Source organism: Podarcis cretensis (assembly GCF_951804945.1).
Source record: "Podarcis cretensis genome assembly, chromosome: 1".
Lineage (NCBI taxonomy): Eukaryota > Metazoa > Chordata > Lepidosauria > Squamata > Lacertidae > Podarcis > Podarcis cretensis.
Genome location: NC_137170.1, coordinates 117,051,647 through 117,067,713, shown reverse-complemented (window position 1 = coordinate 117,067,713; position 16,067 = coordinate 117,051,647). Strand labels below are relative to the sequence as shown.

Here is a 16,067-nt window from a genome sequence, read left to right as displayed (position 1 = left end):
AACATTCCTCCCCTATTGCTTTTATCAGGAAAATCCTGGAGAATCTGAGGAGGTCCAGGAAGGCCCAGGATCCGTTCCATTCTAACCTGAAATTTTTCTGATGTTTTCTCAAGCTCCCTGCTAGAACTTCCTACAGTAACTTCTTTAGTGCCTGACGCTGTCGGTAACATGGCCTTTTCATTAATCTGCTCTATAGTTTGGAAAGCAAGTCCCTTTGTCTCTACATGAGATGCTGCACAGATTGAACGAGCCAACGGGCCTCTTTTATTTCCAATTCCTACAATTTTCGCAGAGGGAAGGTGTTCCTCTGTTGATCCCTGTGATAGAAGCACTTTTTTCTTTTCCAGCATGGCTTTTTTTGCCTCACGAAGTCGCTGCAACTTTACTTTTGTTTCCTCGTCAAGCAAAGCCTCTCCCTCACTACACCCCCTACCTGCACGCCTGTTTCTTACCCAATCCTTATCGTATACAAATCCTTTTCTTAAGGACGAGAGGCTTTCAAAGCTTATGGTCCTCACCATCCCTTTGGTAGGAGAAAAAGCTCTCAGCGCTTTCTCGGTTTCCTGCTTCTTATCAAACGGAGAACCAATACACCGCAGATCAACTTTGAGCCTATCGCCTCTCCTTTTCTGCGCCAGATGCTCTATACGTTCACAAGTACTCTCTGACTGTCTCAAAAACTCTAGGTATTTGGCATTTTGTTTGTCCCCATGTGCTACCAACAATGAAGCAGTGGACTCAGCTGAACCCTCACTGTTAATAGCAAAAACCTTGTAACTCCCTGAGTCCCTTTCCTGAACTTCTTTTACCTCTAGACTGGAGCTGTGCATATCCATGCAGCTCTCACTCTTTATTCGCCTTCGCAGACTTTGGGGGATTTGCCTGTTGTTATGGTACCATGTTATTTGGGGCAAAGGAAGGGCACTCAATTTGCACTGGAAAACAACTGGCTCTCCAGCCATAACAGACCGATACTTTAACTTTTGTGTGAAAGAAGGTTTCTGTTTCTCAGGCCAGGAATGCATAAATGACATTCCACTTGTGCCCTTCAGATCCGGGAGAGATCCATGTTGCGGAAGATCTATGGAATCAGCAGAAGCAGCCTGTTTGCCAGCCGGGTTTTCTGCATATTCTGGCTCTTCACCGAAGAACAGTTCTGCAAAAGAATACCATTACATTACAGCGTACTCCGTCCTTTCCATCACACAGTTGGGAAAAAAAAATGAAAAGAAATGAAATAGCTATAAATGAAATTAAATAATGAGCATGCAACAGATTCATCACAAATCCATTAAAAAAAAAATTCACTCACCATATTTGTTCGAATAAACGCAACGCCTTGCTCTGTTTTAAAGATTCTGACACGAAAATCGTTCGCTGTCGGTTCTTTCTTCCAACTGCGGAAATTTCTTCATCAACAAGCAAAATGAATCTCAAAATGACATGTTCCTGTGGGTGCATGTTTTACTGCCTGAAAAGCTTTTTATTTTTTTGTATTTTTTTATTTTTGCATTTCTTCTTTGCAAAGAAGGGGAGGGGAATCTTACCTGACTTGCAGACAGTAGAATAAACGCCCTTTCTGATCCCTTTGATTGTGGGTTAAAATGGTCAAACAATAGAAAAGATATTTTTCAAAGATATGAAAAAAAAGTCAACTGTAAGTAATTTGCTAAAACAAAATGAGAAGGCGTTTATTCGAACTAATACAGCTGCTAACTTCACAATGTTATGCAAAAAAAGAAAAAAGGAAAGAAAGCAAGCAACATGGCCCAACTATGCTATCTGCAAGCCAGTGTAAGAATTTCCATAAAGGAGAATTAATATCATGTTCATGAAATGGGAGGTCAACAATGGAAACAGGCCCCTTTCCCATCTTGCAAAGTGTTGCATCTTAAACAGATGCCAGCCCATGGTTTTTGACCAACTCATTCATGTTAGAGGACTAATGTGTTCTGAAACCATCCGAAGCAACAGTCTAAAATTGTCCCATGCATTACAAGAAGGTATACGAAAGAAAAGCTTTTGCAACCAGCTGCATAGCACGACGTGAAAGTAAAGACGGGCAAATCTGTGAAAATGAAAAGTTTTAAATGGACTTTAAAACTTGTATCCTTTTTGTAATAATGCAGGTTATCCTGAGCATATTAAAACAAAACATGCGGCATATTCAGATATGCTTCAGAATATGTTTTGCTTTCTTGGTCATACGTATCAGCTTTTCAAAGGGGTTACTGGGGTTTTTTTTAATGCTAAACCTTCCTTTCCATATAAACGTTTGTGTGCGACTGTACCTTTCACTTCCATTTCAATCTGTTGTTCTATCTTCTCCTGCAGAACTCTTTCCAGGGCTGTAATAAAAATAAAAGTGTGATTTAATGGAAAGCGAGTTGAATGTTGCAAGAGAAGAAAATAAAAATGTTGCATTGACAGGGGGAGGAAAAAACCACATAAACATACATACATACATACATACATACATACACATACATGCCAGGAAGTGCCTGATAAGTTGAAAACAAATAGTGGGAGGATGCTAAAGTACTGGGGATTTCCCCCCACAGCATTTTAAAGGAGCCTTTCCCTATCCCCACCCTCTCCGTCTCTTTCTTTTTCTAATTCAACATGCCTTTAACATGCCTTTAACACCATGAGGAAAATATTCAACAATCCACAACCGCTTCATTATATCACGGACTGTGGATTGAACAGGTTTCAACGACGGTACACAAGAGGAGTATATGGAAGGAACATGCAGTTGCCAACCTGTCACTCTCAGATGTGTGCTGCACTCGGCTTGTCCCGCAGAATTAACTATTCTGCACTTGTATATACCCCTCTGATTCTCTTTAACTTTCAGTAAGTTTAAACTGCACAGTGGGCCATCGTGCCTCAAAGAGCACAATGCGGAATCCTCAACTATTAGCTGGTTATACAGCCAGATGACACAAGGTGTAGGGAACCCCTTGATTACACAGAACAGCGAGACATTATCTCCTTCTTTGACAAAGCTTTCTGGGGGCAGAGTTTCAAGGAAGACTGGTACTGTGGCACCAGTTTCGGCGATGTCTTCGCACGGCACAACATCAGGGTAGTAGTCTCTGATCCTCAGTTTCTCAGCTTCTTGTGCTTTTTGAGCTGTAGATATTGTCACGCTCGTTGTTTCCGTGGAAGACTCTTGTTTATATTCATAGGCTGTTTTAATCTGAGACTCTTTGCTTGTTTTAATGCTTTTAGTATCTGTTTCAAGGGTAATTTTTGTTACTGTTCTGGCTTGTGCTTCTTTAGCTAGGCAAGAATAAAGTTAGGATAAGATTAGATGTTTTGCAGCAAAAAAAAAAAAATCTATACTCAGCAATATATATGTATATAAAAGCCATTAGTATGGTAAAAAGAATGTTCAGCGTGTTAGTGCAAAAAACAATTGAATTTTCAGTCTTTTATACTATCGTGTTCCACATTTAAGGGCTCTATTCATGCCAGGTTAAATAGAAGGTGCAATTAGATCCACAGGATTTGCGTCACTGACATCAGAGGAAATAGGATTGGCCCACAGTAATTTTTACAAGGACATCTTCAGTTTTAGTCAAGGCTTCTTCTGCATAGCCTAGAAGGCAGCTGCAGCTGCAATGCTTTTCAGTGATGTGTAGAAAAGTCAGGAAATCCACCAGTTTGTAAAAGCAGGATATTTGGCACTGTTTGGGGTTCAAGTTGTTGTTCCTACTCTTCTGTGTGCTAATCGTGCAGCTATTTCCATGCCATGAGAAGAAAACCAAAAGTCAATTCTTAGTCTTCATTGCTTAAACACAAGAGGGGACTATAGGTAAAAACATTTGTGGCACCTTCATCATCTGGTGTTGGATAAGGAAAAGCAAGGCACATGACATGTGGAAGTTTCTTTGCCTTAACCGTAACAAATTGTTGTGGTCAATAAAAGAATGAAAAAAAGATGCAAAATTCCAATTTTAAAAGAAAACTGGTATGGGTGGGAAAGGGCATTCAGAGAATGGTTCTGTTAATGGCAGTCAATATCTGCATAAAACTCTTTGTAAACTAGAATAGCCTAAATTAAAAGTTAGACTACATAGCATGTTGTTTTTTTTTAAAAAAGCTTTCACAAAAATTAACAGCCAGTAAAGAAGAAATAATTGTAAACAACTTCTTGTACTTTTCTTTGATCCTATAGGAAACTTCCAAATTGCTTCAGTATTTCACTGCAAATTGACTAGTCCTTGCTTTTGGAGATGAACCCGATACCTCTGTAACTTGCCAGGGGAAGGTATGGTTCCTACTTTACTAGCAAATTACACAGAGTACCTGTGCATGTGGTTACTTTATGAATAGAGCCCGAAATGTAGAGGGTTGGGGGAAATGGAACTCAAAACTGTAATTCTAAATTAAATACTAGCACAGGAGCTACAGGCAGTGATGATGAGGATGAAATGAAGTAACATCATATAATGTTAAAAATCAGATAACCACCTTCTACGGTTAGTATAGCAGTTGTTGTTACTTCTCCATAGTCGTTACGAACAGTACAGCTGTACAGTCCTTGATCTAAAAGTTGGACATTGCTTATAGTGAGGAAGAGAACACTTCCATTTTGTGACAGCCTTATTCGTTCAGATTCCTGTAAAGTTTCTCCCTCGTGGGACCACAAAACGTCCGAGAAGTTTTCGCTTTCCAAAGCGCACATAAACTGAGCAGTGTCGCCGCATCTCACAGTGAGATCATGAAGTTTCAGAAGAATCTTTGGGGGCGCCTCTCTCAGCACTTGAATTGAGGTTGCAGATACCATGGTGCTTTCTGACTTCTGAGTAATGGCTGTGGCACTGAAGCTTTCTCCTTCCGTCCCAATCTCAGCTTTCACAGTAGAAGTTCCAGAAAGGTGTTCAAAGGCCTGCACAACCATTTCCCGTGACGCCTCCTGCTTGGACTTAATTTCTTTTACATACACTTGAGTTTCCTTCTTTGCAAAGGGGGAAGCAATATGCACTTCTGATTTTGCCTGGATAGACTCTTTTACATCTTTCCCAGAACTTAGCCTATCTAAGGCTTGCACTGTGTAATCAAGTAACAAAACATATGATTAATATCTAATGCACTGCAGTGGGCCACGTTAAAAGCAAAACGCTATGCCATAGATGATAAGAATGAAATGTCTTCCTTTGAAAGCCTTGCATGCCAGCTGCATTCATTAAAGGTGCCCTCAGGAGGCAGCAAATATTTTACAAAAAAGAACAGCCACAATGATGGATGGGAAAAAATGAAATATGCTCATGCTGGTAATATGTGGTAATTATTTGACTCTTCTTTCCACTGCAGTTGTCCATGGCAATTTGAAGGCATTTTTTTTTTTTTGATACCCTAACAATATCCCTTCTTTCCCTTTAAAAACCGAGTAGAGCAAACGTCAGAGAATGCTACCAACTGCCAACAACTCACTGCCTTGAAGTGTGTGCGTGTGTTTAGTCTACCAAAAAACAGGTGTATTATCTGAGCAATAGACCAGGATGCAAGTTCTACATGACACGACACTTTGAAAGTACAGGAAACGAGAGTGGTTTATTTGGTTACCGCTAGGACTACTGACATTAGTGACGGCACTGCTAGTTCTAAAAATAAAATAAAAAAGTGTGAAACGAGGAAGAAGAGAAGGTCATTAGTCACAGTGTAGAAAAAGTGTGGTTTATGCAACAAACAGAATTCCCTAGGAACAAAAGCGGGGCTTTACCTTCAGCAGTCACTGTAAGTGTAGCCATGCAAGTTGCATCTCCAGCACTATTTCTGGCTTTGCAAGAGTACTGCCCGGCATTTTCTGAGAAAGCATCTACTATTATCAATGTGGCTGTGCCTGTCGACTCATCAAAATGGAAAACTACGCCTTTGGTTGGCAACATTAGCTGTTGATTATGAAACCAGAGGATTTCTGGTTTCGGCATGGCGGAAACCCTGGCTTGGAATCTGACTGTTTCCCCGCTGCATACTCTGCAGCTTGAGATAGGCTGGATAAAGTTGGGCCTTTGGGCAACGGGGTCCTTCTTAATGGAGAAAGATGAAGAAACATGCCTTTGGGAATGTGAGGTAACTTCTTCAACCTTAAAGCCTGAAAAGAAGCATGTCAACTTTTAATTTCTTACCCTGCACACCAGTCAATTTTCTCTAGCCGCCCTACATGCCCTTTCTCTTTATTTACAAACACATTCTTACAGCATGACACTCGTCCTTTCCCTAAGTGACAATGTTTAGGCTCTGGGTACAAGCAGAGTGGAAAGCAAAACATTTGAAAACCAGCTGAGTTTAAATGTATAAATGCTCTTCGTGTCACGTATCTGAATATTTGTTTCCTCTGACAAATATTCACATTTGAATTGGCATGATGCAAGTCAATTAAATCCCAATGATTTTAATGCCTGCTACAGGCATTTCAAATCATTCTAGATATATTACCCTGAAAAACAGCAACAAAATCAATATTGTATTGCAGGTTCTGGGCTTCCCCTTGTGTTTCAGCAGGTGTTGGAATGGTAAGGAGGTTAGACATTTCTTTTCAACGGGGCATTCATTTCTATTTTCAGTGTAAGGTGCTCGTCTTTTTCATACATAAATGCAATTTCGCCAACATTAGCGATGCCTAATTATTTAATGTCGTTTAATTAATGTGGAAATGGGACGGAGTCATGTGTGAAAGTGACACGGACAGAAAATAAACAGATTCGCTCATCATCCACATGCCATATCACAATTTGCTTTTTAAGCACCCTCATGCCTCGCAAAACTAGAATTAGATATTATGGCACATGCATGGTGGCTGCAGCCATCTCAGCTCTACATCTTCTCTTTGTTCCCTTTTAGCATGTATTAATGTAAAAACCATGTGATGTGGCCTCATTTTGTGATGAGCTTCCCACTTGTAAACAGGCGGAAAGAACAATCAGCACATCACACATTTTTGTATTGCAAGATACAAAAAAGGAGGAGGAGGAGACTCTGGGACACTGCTTTTTAGCATTGGCAGGCAATAGGCATCCTTCTGACCTCAGTCTCGGAATTGGTTTGCCACACAACATGGGACTGGGAGTGCTCCTGTTTGACAAACCTAAACCCCCATTGTCTGTATTGAGTTATATCGCACAGTTCTTTAGATACACGCCTTCACTTCCTTTGAACAGAAATGTGATTTGGCATGACAAATAAATTCTGGGAATCTGGTTATGTCAGAGGGGGTTTATTTATTCGTTTATCTTTGGTGCGTGCTGGATACTCATTGGAAACAGAATGGAAAGATGAAAACTATGGAACACTGGAACAACGTGAAATGACACTCTGCAGAATTTATACTGTGGAGACCAGATGGGCGCTATCGACATCAGACAATGGGGTTGGTTATTCGAGTTATAAGACACTGACATGACAGACAATTACACGTAGTTTTAAAGATATATATAAATATAAATTAATGTTAAAACACATGCAAATTTACACAGTGTCTATTTAGACAGTACTCTGTACCTTCCAGCTTCAGTGCAGCTGTACTTGACACCTGGCCAACAGAATTGCCTGCGACAAAGGTGTAAATTCCTTCATCCTCTGGGTATGCTTCTGCAATCTCAAGCTGGAAAGTGTCTTCAAACTGAGTCATCCTAAAGAAGCGGGATGGCTTGATCTCTTTGTCTTTGCTATACCAAGCTACTTTGAGGTCTGCTCAAGTGAAAATAAACAAAATAAAAAAGAGAGAGATATACATGTAAGGTTTCTAGTTTCACTTGGGGAGCAAACTGATGAACAAGTTGGGAGATCAGAACTAAAGAGATACTTGATACGGCAACACTGCACTGAGTTCTTCCCCCTCCACTGTAATGTTTAGGCTGCAATACACAGTTTTCTGGAAACAAGTCCTAGTGAATTCAACAGGACTGATTTCTGAAAAGTGAAGCCTAAGAATGCACTGTTAGATCAATCCATGTTGTTTCCCGCTGCCACCTGTGCCACCCACCCTGCCGCCTTCAACAGCTGGTGGAGAAGTGGTACCAGGATTGATGCCAATTTTGAGCAATATTCTCACTGATTTTGGGAAATCCACTTATCCCCACCTGGTGTTCCCTTACCCCTGCAAGCAACAGCCAATGATGTGGAGCCAGGGAAATGGCATAGGAAGTCTGATTAAAGTATTTCAGGGAAAGGCAGGGGAAGACACAGGTCACTGTTGGTGGCAGTCCCATGTTGAGCATCACGTGTAGTTCTATCCTCCGTGTACACCTAGTGAACCTCAAACTTTTGTTCTCCTTTTTCATCCAGAATTTCAGTGAGCATGAAAAATGAACAATACTATTCTGGAAACTGGCAGCTTTGGATATTTGGGGGCAGTGGAGGAGCACATGAGCAGGTTTGATCTGGGCCGTGACAAAGAACTATTCTAAGGATAATTTCATGCTGTACTGAGTCATATGCAGAAACATTCATGAACAATACAAAGAGAGCGGGCGTTCCCAAGAACAATTCCCCATGCTCTGGTTCCACAAATATATACATATAGAAATGCTGTAGCTTTCAACATGCACATCAAAATGATATATATACCCATATGAGTATATATATGTATATATACATAAATCATTCTGACATGCTTTTGCACAGCTCAAAATTTGCCAATATTTTCAGTGTAAACTCCTACATGCTTTTTATGATGACATGTTTTTAAAAGTCCTATCAGAATTTTCTTTTTGTAGTTAGGGACATGATCCATATGCACCTTGAGCGTAGCGCCAACCAATGCCTGGAAGTTCCTTTCTTTACCCGTATATCCCACCTACATATCAACTTGGGCACATGGAGAGCAGCATAGTTGTTATGTCTGGGGGAAATGAGTGGTCTGTGCATGCCTTCTTCATCCCCAAGCTACTTTCCCTCTTTCTGCCCCCTGCACAGTGCAACTCATTTCTGCTTGGCATATGTGTAACTCTCAAAGCAAGAATGGGGAAACGGTGACCCTCCAGATGTTGTTGGGTTCCATTTCTCATCATCCATGGCCACTGGCCATGTTGGCTGGGGCTGATGGGAGTTGGAATCCAAAAGGCCACAGGTACCCCATCCCTGTCATTTTGTGCTCTCTGTGCATGTGCAGGCTGGAGCAGGGCAGGTGGGGGAATAGAACTTTTTGAGCCCTTTTCGGGATCCTCAGTTCATCACTGATACACCCATCGTGCAAATGGATCGTATGTTCACGAATTGTTTTCCTAGGGATAATATCTCATTTCGAGTACATATCTGTATTTATCTAATTTAAAAGCGAATCGTCCATTTGGATTTTTATGTGCGTCTTATTAAAATCTATACTTAAAAAATCTATCTAATCCAAATTTTAAAATATGCAAGAAGGAAGTATTGTGTGAGTTTCAGTAAGTTCACTGGGAGAATTAAAAGAACTATAATGAGTGTTTTTATATGCAAGTTGAACTATTGTGGCACTACTGATAGTTTTAAAATTATGACGTGGCACTTCATTCTTCTCTTAAAATTATATAAAGCTCAGTGTTTTGGGGGGTAGGGGGCATTTACCCAGATATCTAGACTGCTCAAATTCTCTCTCTCTCTCTCTCTCTCTCTCTCTCTCTCTCTCTCTCCATATATCTGTAACCATATGCAAACAGTCAAACTGATCAGAACTGCTGGTGACCCAGGACTGTGGATCAAGAGGTCTATGTTCTCTCAGATGAACTGGCCCCATTTCAACAAAGAGTACATAGCTCTTTGTTCCTATAGAAGCTCTTTTATAAGGAGCCCTGTGTACATATTAGGGATCCCATACCAGCAAGATATTGGAGCATACGTGATTTTAATTTGCCCAAGACTTTTGCATATATGATGAGATCATTCTGCAGTTAGATATCTGGTTTACTGGGGGTACTGGTTATCAATGGTTCGGTTTCAGAGCTAGTTTAGCTGATCCTTGGATTCCATGAAATATGGTGGACAGGGCAGGAGTAACATAAATTCTTTTAGCCATAAAATGTCTGAAGCATGGGCTGATTCTCACTTTACTTTTGGTACTCAAGTACGTGTAACTAAGTGCAAAATTCACATCACACAGTGAAGTATTATGAAGTTGAGAGGTCAGAATGGATTGCAAGTAATATTTTGGATAGGTTCTAATCTCTCTTCCACATTCCTTTTCAAGCAACTTTCCTAGTCATGGAACGCCTTTCTCGTTATATATATATATTCCCAGAAAAATGAGAGACACATGAAGTGTATGTCTCTCCTTTAAAAAAAAATAATGGCATGTGTCTGCTAGGAAAAGGACATGATCCTTTACTGAAAATTCATTTTGGAATTAAAGGACACAATTCTAATTATCTTCTTCCTAATTCAACCTACATATTTAAACACACATGAATTTCTACTTGAGTACATGTACCCAAGTGCAAAAAGTAAAGTGAGAATTATTGCTCAGTGAAGATCCATTCTTTCCACGGCAAAGTTGTGTCAGAAGCTGACATCCAAGGCTTTGTTCATTTTTCAGGCTCATTTGAAACCTAGGAGAGTGTAGCAAAATGCCGCTTTGAATTAAAAGTGGAAGGATGATTACAACTGTGCCTACCATTTTAATGTTTAGCACTGCAAAATGGAGTCCCTGGCTATGGGACCTCTTGGTCAGTATAAGACAAGTTAGGTTATTGTATACACACAACTGAATCTACATGGCTATGGGAAGCCTGGCTTCAGTAACTGGTTTGTTTGCTTGTTGCTGTTTTTTAACCTACTAAGTGCACCGGGTCGAACAAGGAGTACAAAAGTGTTTTATGACTTTGTTAAACTAACCTGTCCCTGTAACTCTGCACTGAAAGCAAGCAGACTGTCCCTCAGAAGTAATAGCATCACGGAGTGGTGCGATAATAGTAGGTGGGTAAATTGGCACTTCTACATCAGGAGAAACAACTTCTGGGACTAAGGAAAAAGATCAAAGAGTGATTATTAGCCTCCATGGAAGAGCACACAGTGCAAAATATTGACAATGCCAGTTTCAAAAATGCTCAAGATTGCTGGGAGAGCTTGCCTTCCACAGAAAGGGACGCAGAAGAAGTGGCGACTCCATAGTCGTTCTTCGCTTCAATCGTGTAAACGGCAGCATCTTCTGGGAAAGTCTCGATCAGCAACAGGGTGTATTCTTGGGCATCATGAAGAAATTTGACCTTAAAGCCTGAAGAAAGAGGCTGTTCATCTTTGTACCACGAGATCTTGGGCTGCGGCTTTCCTGACACAACAGCACAGAAGCGGGCTGGCTTTCCAGACTCCACGGTGGCTGGCTGAAGCTCCTTCTCAATCTGGGGTGGCTCGGGAGCTATAATTTTAAAAAATATATACATAATCATGCAACTAATTTCTAGCAAGATAGATTCCATTCCTTCCTTTCTGTGGTTGCATGCAGGTTCTTCAGCATTTATGTGACACGTAGTGCAAGGTAACTAGATCTGGAGGAGAGAGGACCAGTTGCTAGCTGTAGCTCAACAAAGAGATGTTGGGCAACAGGCAAAGAGTTGATTTGCACATGCACAGATTAGCCACATGTACTGTGATGTTTGAAACCTCTGCCATATTAAAACAACAACAGCAACTTCTTGGCTGTAGAAAACTAGCACATCAGGACGACGACTAGGCTAGAAAGCTTTCCCTGACACAATGGTTTTCAGTGGTTGGAACATTCAAACCCATGATGTCCCACCACAACCATGAAATAATATGGTCCTTGAAAGACTTCATCACACTTTTCTCCCCTGAGTGTTGCTATTCAGGCCTAACTTGCAGTTTAGCCTTAATCATGGGGTTGTTCCAATGATAAATGGGAGGGACGACTATAAAGTAATGGTGAATACTAGAAAATACAGTAATCATTTTTATATCTCAGATTAGGGCTGAAGTGTAGACACCTCTAAGAAAAATAAACTTGTCTGATCAAGATGACCAAGTACATGCAGAAGGATACAGCTTAACAAATAGCTAATCACGAGCAGTGCAAGCCTATGGATGTCTGCTCAGAGTCCAATTGGATTTACTGCCCTAAAATTGTGTATAGTAGGGGTGGGAAATCTGTGGCCCTTCAGATGTGGCTAGACTACAATGGCTATTATCCCTAATTGGCCGTGCTGGTTCGGCTGATGAGAGGCCAACAGCATATAGAGAACCAGAGGTTCCCTGCATTTGGAAACACAGGACTGAACCTTAACTACTTGTGTACTGTTGCTGAAAAGTGCAGCTTGAAATAGTTCAAAAGAAAATAAGAAGTGCAAAAAAAGAGAAAGCGATATAATGCAGAACACAAATCTTGGCTGGCCTTGAAGGTCAGTCCATTTCTTTTGCTTGTCATTGACTGCAATGTCATGCTGAACTTCAGCATTGGCAAGTGTGTTTGTGGAGACTGCTAATGTAGCGTCTTATATGAATTAGTATTCCAATAAAAAGCAAGATAAATCTGTATACACACCGTTCACATGGAGAGTGATGGAACTCCTGTTTCTTCCAGCTAAGATGGTATATTCTCCAGCATCTGTATATCTAGTTTCAGTGATTGTCATCCGGTGGACTTTTCTTTCCACCACATAGTGATATCTCTCCTCAATGTGGAAGTTGATCTCAATTCCATCCTTATACCAGCGAGCCTCAACGTCGTCTTCATTGACCTCAAACTCTACTACGGCTCGCTGTTTCTCAATGACCTGTCAATAAGCAGACACTTATTATTTCCCCCATTTTTGTTAGTCTATTCTATTCATCAAACAATACAAAATAAATCTGTGATGCAAACAAAAATGTGCAAACAAAACAAACACCAGTGATTTTTTTTTTAAAAAAAGGACTGTATAGATGTAGTTACATATTTCGCCTATCATTTCCCATTTGTATGTACAAAAATAGGGACCCACAACAATGGGTTGTGTTACACCCCCCCCAACCCTAATAAGTGTACCCTTGTTTAGGACTGTAGTAGCAGTCTTGCAGTGACGCGGGTGGTGCTGTGGGTTAAACCAAAGAGCCTAGGACTTGCCGATCAGAAGGGCGGCGGTTCAAATCCCCGTGATGGGGTGAGCTCCCGTTGCTCGGTCCCTGCTCCTGCCAACCTAGCAGTTCGAAAGCACATCAAAGTGCAAGTAGATAAATAGGTACCGCTCCGGTGGGAAGGTAAACGGTGTTTCCGTGTGCTGCTCTGGTTCACCAGAAGCGGCTTAGTCATGCTGGCTACATGACCCGGAAGCTGTCTGTGGACAAACGCCGGCTCCCTCGGCATATAGAGCCAGATGAGCGCCCAACCCCAGAGTCTGTCACGACTGGACCTAATGGTTAGGGGTCCTTTTTTAGCAGTCTTGCAGCCTTGTTCAGGGGGATTTTTTGACCTGGTGGGGTGCTGCCCTGCCATGCTATTCCCAAGCTACTGCAAGTCCTTGGGAGCTCAAGTAGGTCAATTCCACACACACCCCTTTTCATTTGTTCATTCGTTTGCTTGTTTGTTCCTTCAAATTTTTTCCAATTTTTCAATTGGCACTCAACATCCCTCAGCCCCTTGAAATCACCAAGGAGAAGCCCTTGAACCTTAACAGACTATTTTTGCAGCTGATCTTTTTTTCTCATAGTTTACAAGATGAATAACTTTTCAAAATAAGTGGGGAAGCACATCACAATGTATAAGCAGCTCCAGATCTGGGTAAAAAGTTAATGACAACAAAATGATCAGCTGTCCCTCTACTACAGTCTTCACTTCTCTAGACACCAATGAAGGAATAATATCAGATCAACGCAGTGTGCACTTGGGAAAATAAGAGGGTTTTCATAATTTTGCCAGGGATTGAAGAATTCTTAAAGGGAACTATAAGGTTTTCTTGTATGGGTTGACATTAACTGATTTAAATTAAGCTAGGAGGGGAAATGTCGTTTTATATTTTGTATTTTGGGGTGTGTTAAAAAATATCTAAGGGGACATGAAGATGTGAGAGAGGGCCCTGTGCACAGAGTTTTGTTCCAACTGCTGAAGAGAAAGATCATTGTTCAATTTAAGAAGCTCTCAGTCCATGAGAGCAATGCTCATCCACATGGCTGTGTACCTTCTTTGGCATCTGATTTTGCTTACATTTTCACAACGGGGAATTCAGCATTTTTTCTAACTGAGATCTGGGAGGATCTTTGAGCAAAATGCTTCTACAAGTTAGCATGGGTTTTTTTAAAAAATAATTAACACCTGAACATTATTGTTTGGTAGAACCAAAGTTTCTCCACAGATTTTTGGCACCGAGTTTGGAAAATCTATTTGAGAAACTGACATTTCAGTGATCAGGGGCAGGTTGGCTGTATTGATCATCAAAACAGGAGGAAGTACTATACCTGGACGGTTTTTTGAAGGCTCCTGATGCGAACATCACGCCCTTCCACTACCAAATTAGCGCTGGACATATTTCCTCCTGCCACTACCGTGTACTTCCCGGAATCAGACATCTTTGTGGTAGTAATCAGGAGGCGATGAACGAACCGTTCTCTCTGAATTTTCATTCTAAAAATAATGCAAACAAAGGAAACTTAGAAAGTGTGGTCTCTTAACATATCAATAACTATATGTATATGGTATCTTTGTTTGATTCAGAAGGTCATGCTCTTCCCTCAAAGCCTTCCCTCTAGCCCAATAAGTTCTGTTGTGTCTGAAAGTTGCCATATGGCAGAGTTGATGACTAGTACAAAGACTAGCCAGTGTTGCCAAGTAACATTTGAATTCACCATCCATGTCCTGTATGCTTGTCACAAGCAGCAGCAGCAGCAGCAGCAGCTCTCAGGTCAAAACTTCAACTTTTCTTTATATTGATTTTTTAAAACAACAACAACAACAACACAAATTACCTGTCTTCAAGCTGTAGCTCCTGTCCATCTTTCATCCACTGAACAGAAATGTCAGGTTCTGAGATCTCACATTCAAAAACAGCTTTTTTCTTCTCCACAACTTTTATGTCTTTGATGTGCTTTCTAAACTCAATGTGGCGAGCTAGGAAAAAACAAACCATGAGGGATATTGTCATTATGAGCCACTTTATAGTCCCAGACGATTAATAATTGCTTAATATATACTCCTCCTTTCCACATCAGAGCGCAACAGTAATTAATTGACAGCAATTATCTGTTTGTTATATGCACATTTACAAAGGACCGCAAAACATTTTGTATTGAAATTAAAATAACAAGAAACAAAATAAGAAGCAGGTAGAGTAATTTCAACAAAACAATTAAGACATAGCAGTAAGATTAAAGAAAACGGGTTTCTTTAAGCATTTCTTAAGTCACTTAACCGGTTCAGCCTGTCGTATCTTTTGGCTGACATTACCAATTTCATCCACATTTGGACAGTCATAGCTTGGTGAGCATAGGCAAAAAGTTCATTTATTAATAAGCTGAGATATGAACGAGTCTTTAGCATGTGCATATAGCTCCTTCACTCCTATTTCTGGTGCGAGAAAATAAACCAGTAAGTCTTCAATTAACCACAGTTTTCTGGTTTCTCCAAACTGGGAAGCTATGACTACCACCTTTGGAACAAACCAGGGTATTAAAATATGACATTTAGTTTCTTTAATATCATTTCAAAAAAAGAAACTCTGCTTAATTAGAGGCTTCCTAGTATAACTGCAGCTCATGCAAAGGAAGGAGTGAAGGGGCTACATGCATTCCAAAAAGGCTAGGTCACATGTCGGTTCAGGATTATCCAAACCTAAAACAGATGGAAGAAAACTTAATACCTTCCACATATAAAGTTGCAGATGAAGCAGCTTTCCCTGCAACAAAACTGTATTCCGCAGCATCTCCAAAATGCACATTTCTTATCGAAAGTGAATGTGTAAGTTTCTTAGTTCTAATCTGGCACCGGTCCGTTGATTTTATTTCCACGCCGTTCTTCAACCATTTGTACGTAATGCCTTCATAATTAACAGTCACTTCGAAGGTTATTGTATCTTTCTCTTCTGCGTTGATGTCCTTCAGCATGGATGTTATCAAGATAGCTGGTTTTAAAGGAAATAAAAGGGAAAATATTTCATCATTGT

General features: G+C 40.6%; 2 protein-coding genes across 50 annotated transcripts in view; both read right to left on the bottom strand.

Annotated features, from left to right (window-relative positions):
• TTN (titin) overlaps positions 1 to 16,067 on the bottom strand; it is a 300,685-nt gene that overhangs the window by 237,634 nt on the left and 46,984 nt on the right. For 47 of the 49 annotated variants that reach the window (XM_079974390.1, XM_079974400.1, XM_079974409.1 and 44 more), the window contains 9 exons: positions 15,765 to 16,025; positions 14,875 to 15,016; positions 14,368 to 14,533; positions 12,479 to 12,710; positions 11,054 to 11,338; positions 10,819 to 10,944; positions 7,510 to 7,698; positions 5,732 to 6,103; positions 2,292 to 2,348 (listed from right to left, as the gene is read on the bottom strand). In XM_079974390.1, the coding sequence (XP_079830516.1) occupies positions 2,292 to 2,348; positions 5,732 to 6,103; positions 7,510 to 7,698; positions 10,819 to 10,944; positions 11,054 to 11,338; positions 12,479 to 12,710; positions 14,368 to 14,533; positions 14,875 to 15,016; positions 15,765 to 16,025 (1,830 nt within the window). The remainder of the gene's footprint in view (positions 1 to 2,291; positions 2,349 to 5,731; positions 6,104 to 7,509; positions 7,699 to 10,818; positions 10,945 to 11,053; positions 11,339 to 12,478; positions 12,711 to 14,367; positions 14,534 to 14,874; positions 15,017 to 15,764; positions 16,026 to 16,067) is intronic. The other 2 variants (XM_079974404.1, XM_079974430.1) reach the window with 1 other exon arrangement.
• Positions 2,618 to 5,054, bottom strand: LOC307223571 (V-set and immunoglobulin domain-containing protein 10-like; the record flags this gene model as incomplete). The annotated part of the gene is made up of 2 exons (XM_079989709.1): positions 4,480 to 5,054; positions 2,618 to 3,285 (listed from the first exon to the last, which is right to left on the bottom strand). The coding sequence occupies exons 1-2, from the start codon at positions 4,907 to 4,909 to the stop codon at positions 2,618 to 2,620; spliced, it is 1,098 nt and encodes a 365-aa protein (XP_079845835.1). The 5' UTR covers positions 4,910 to 5,054.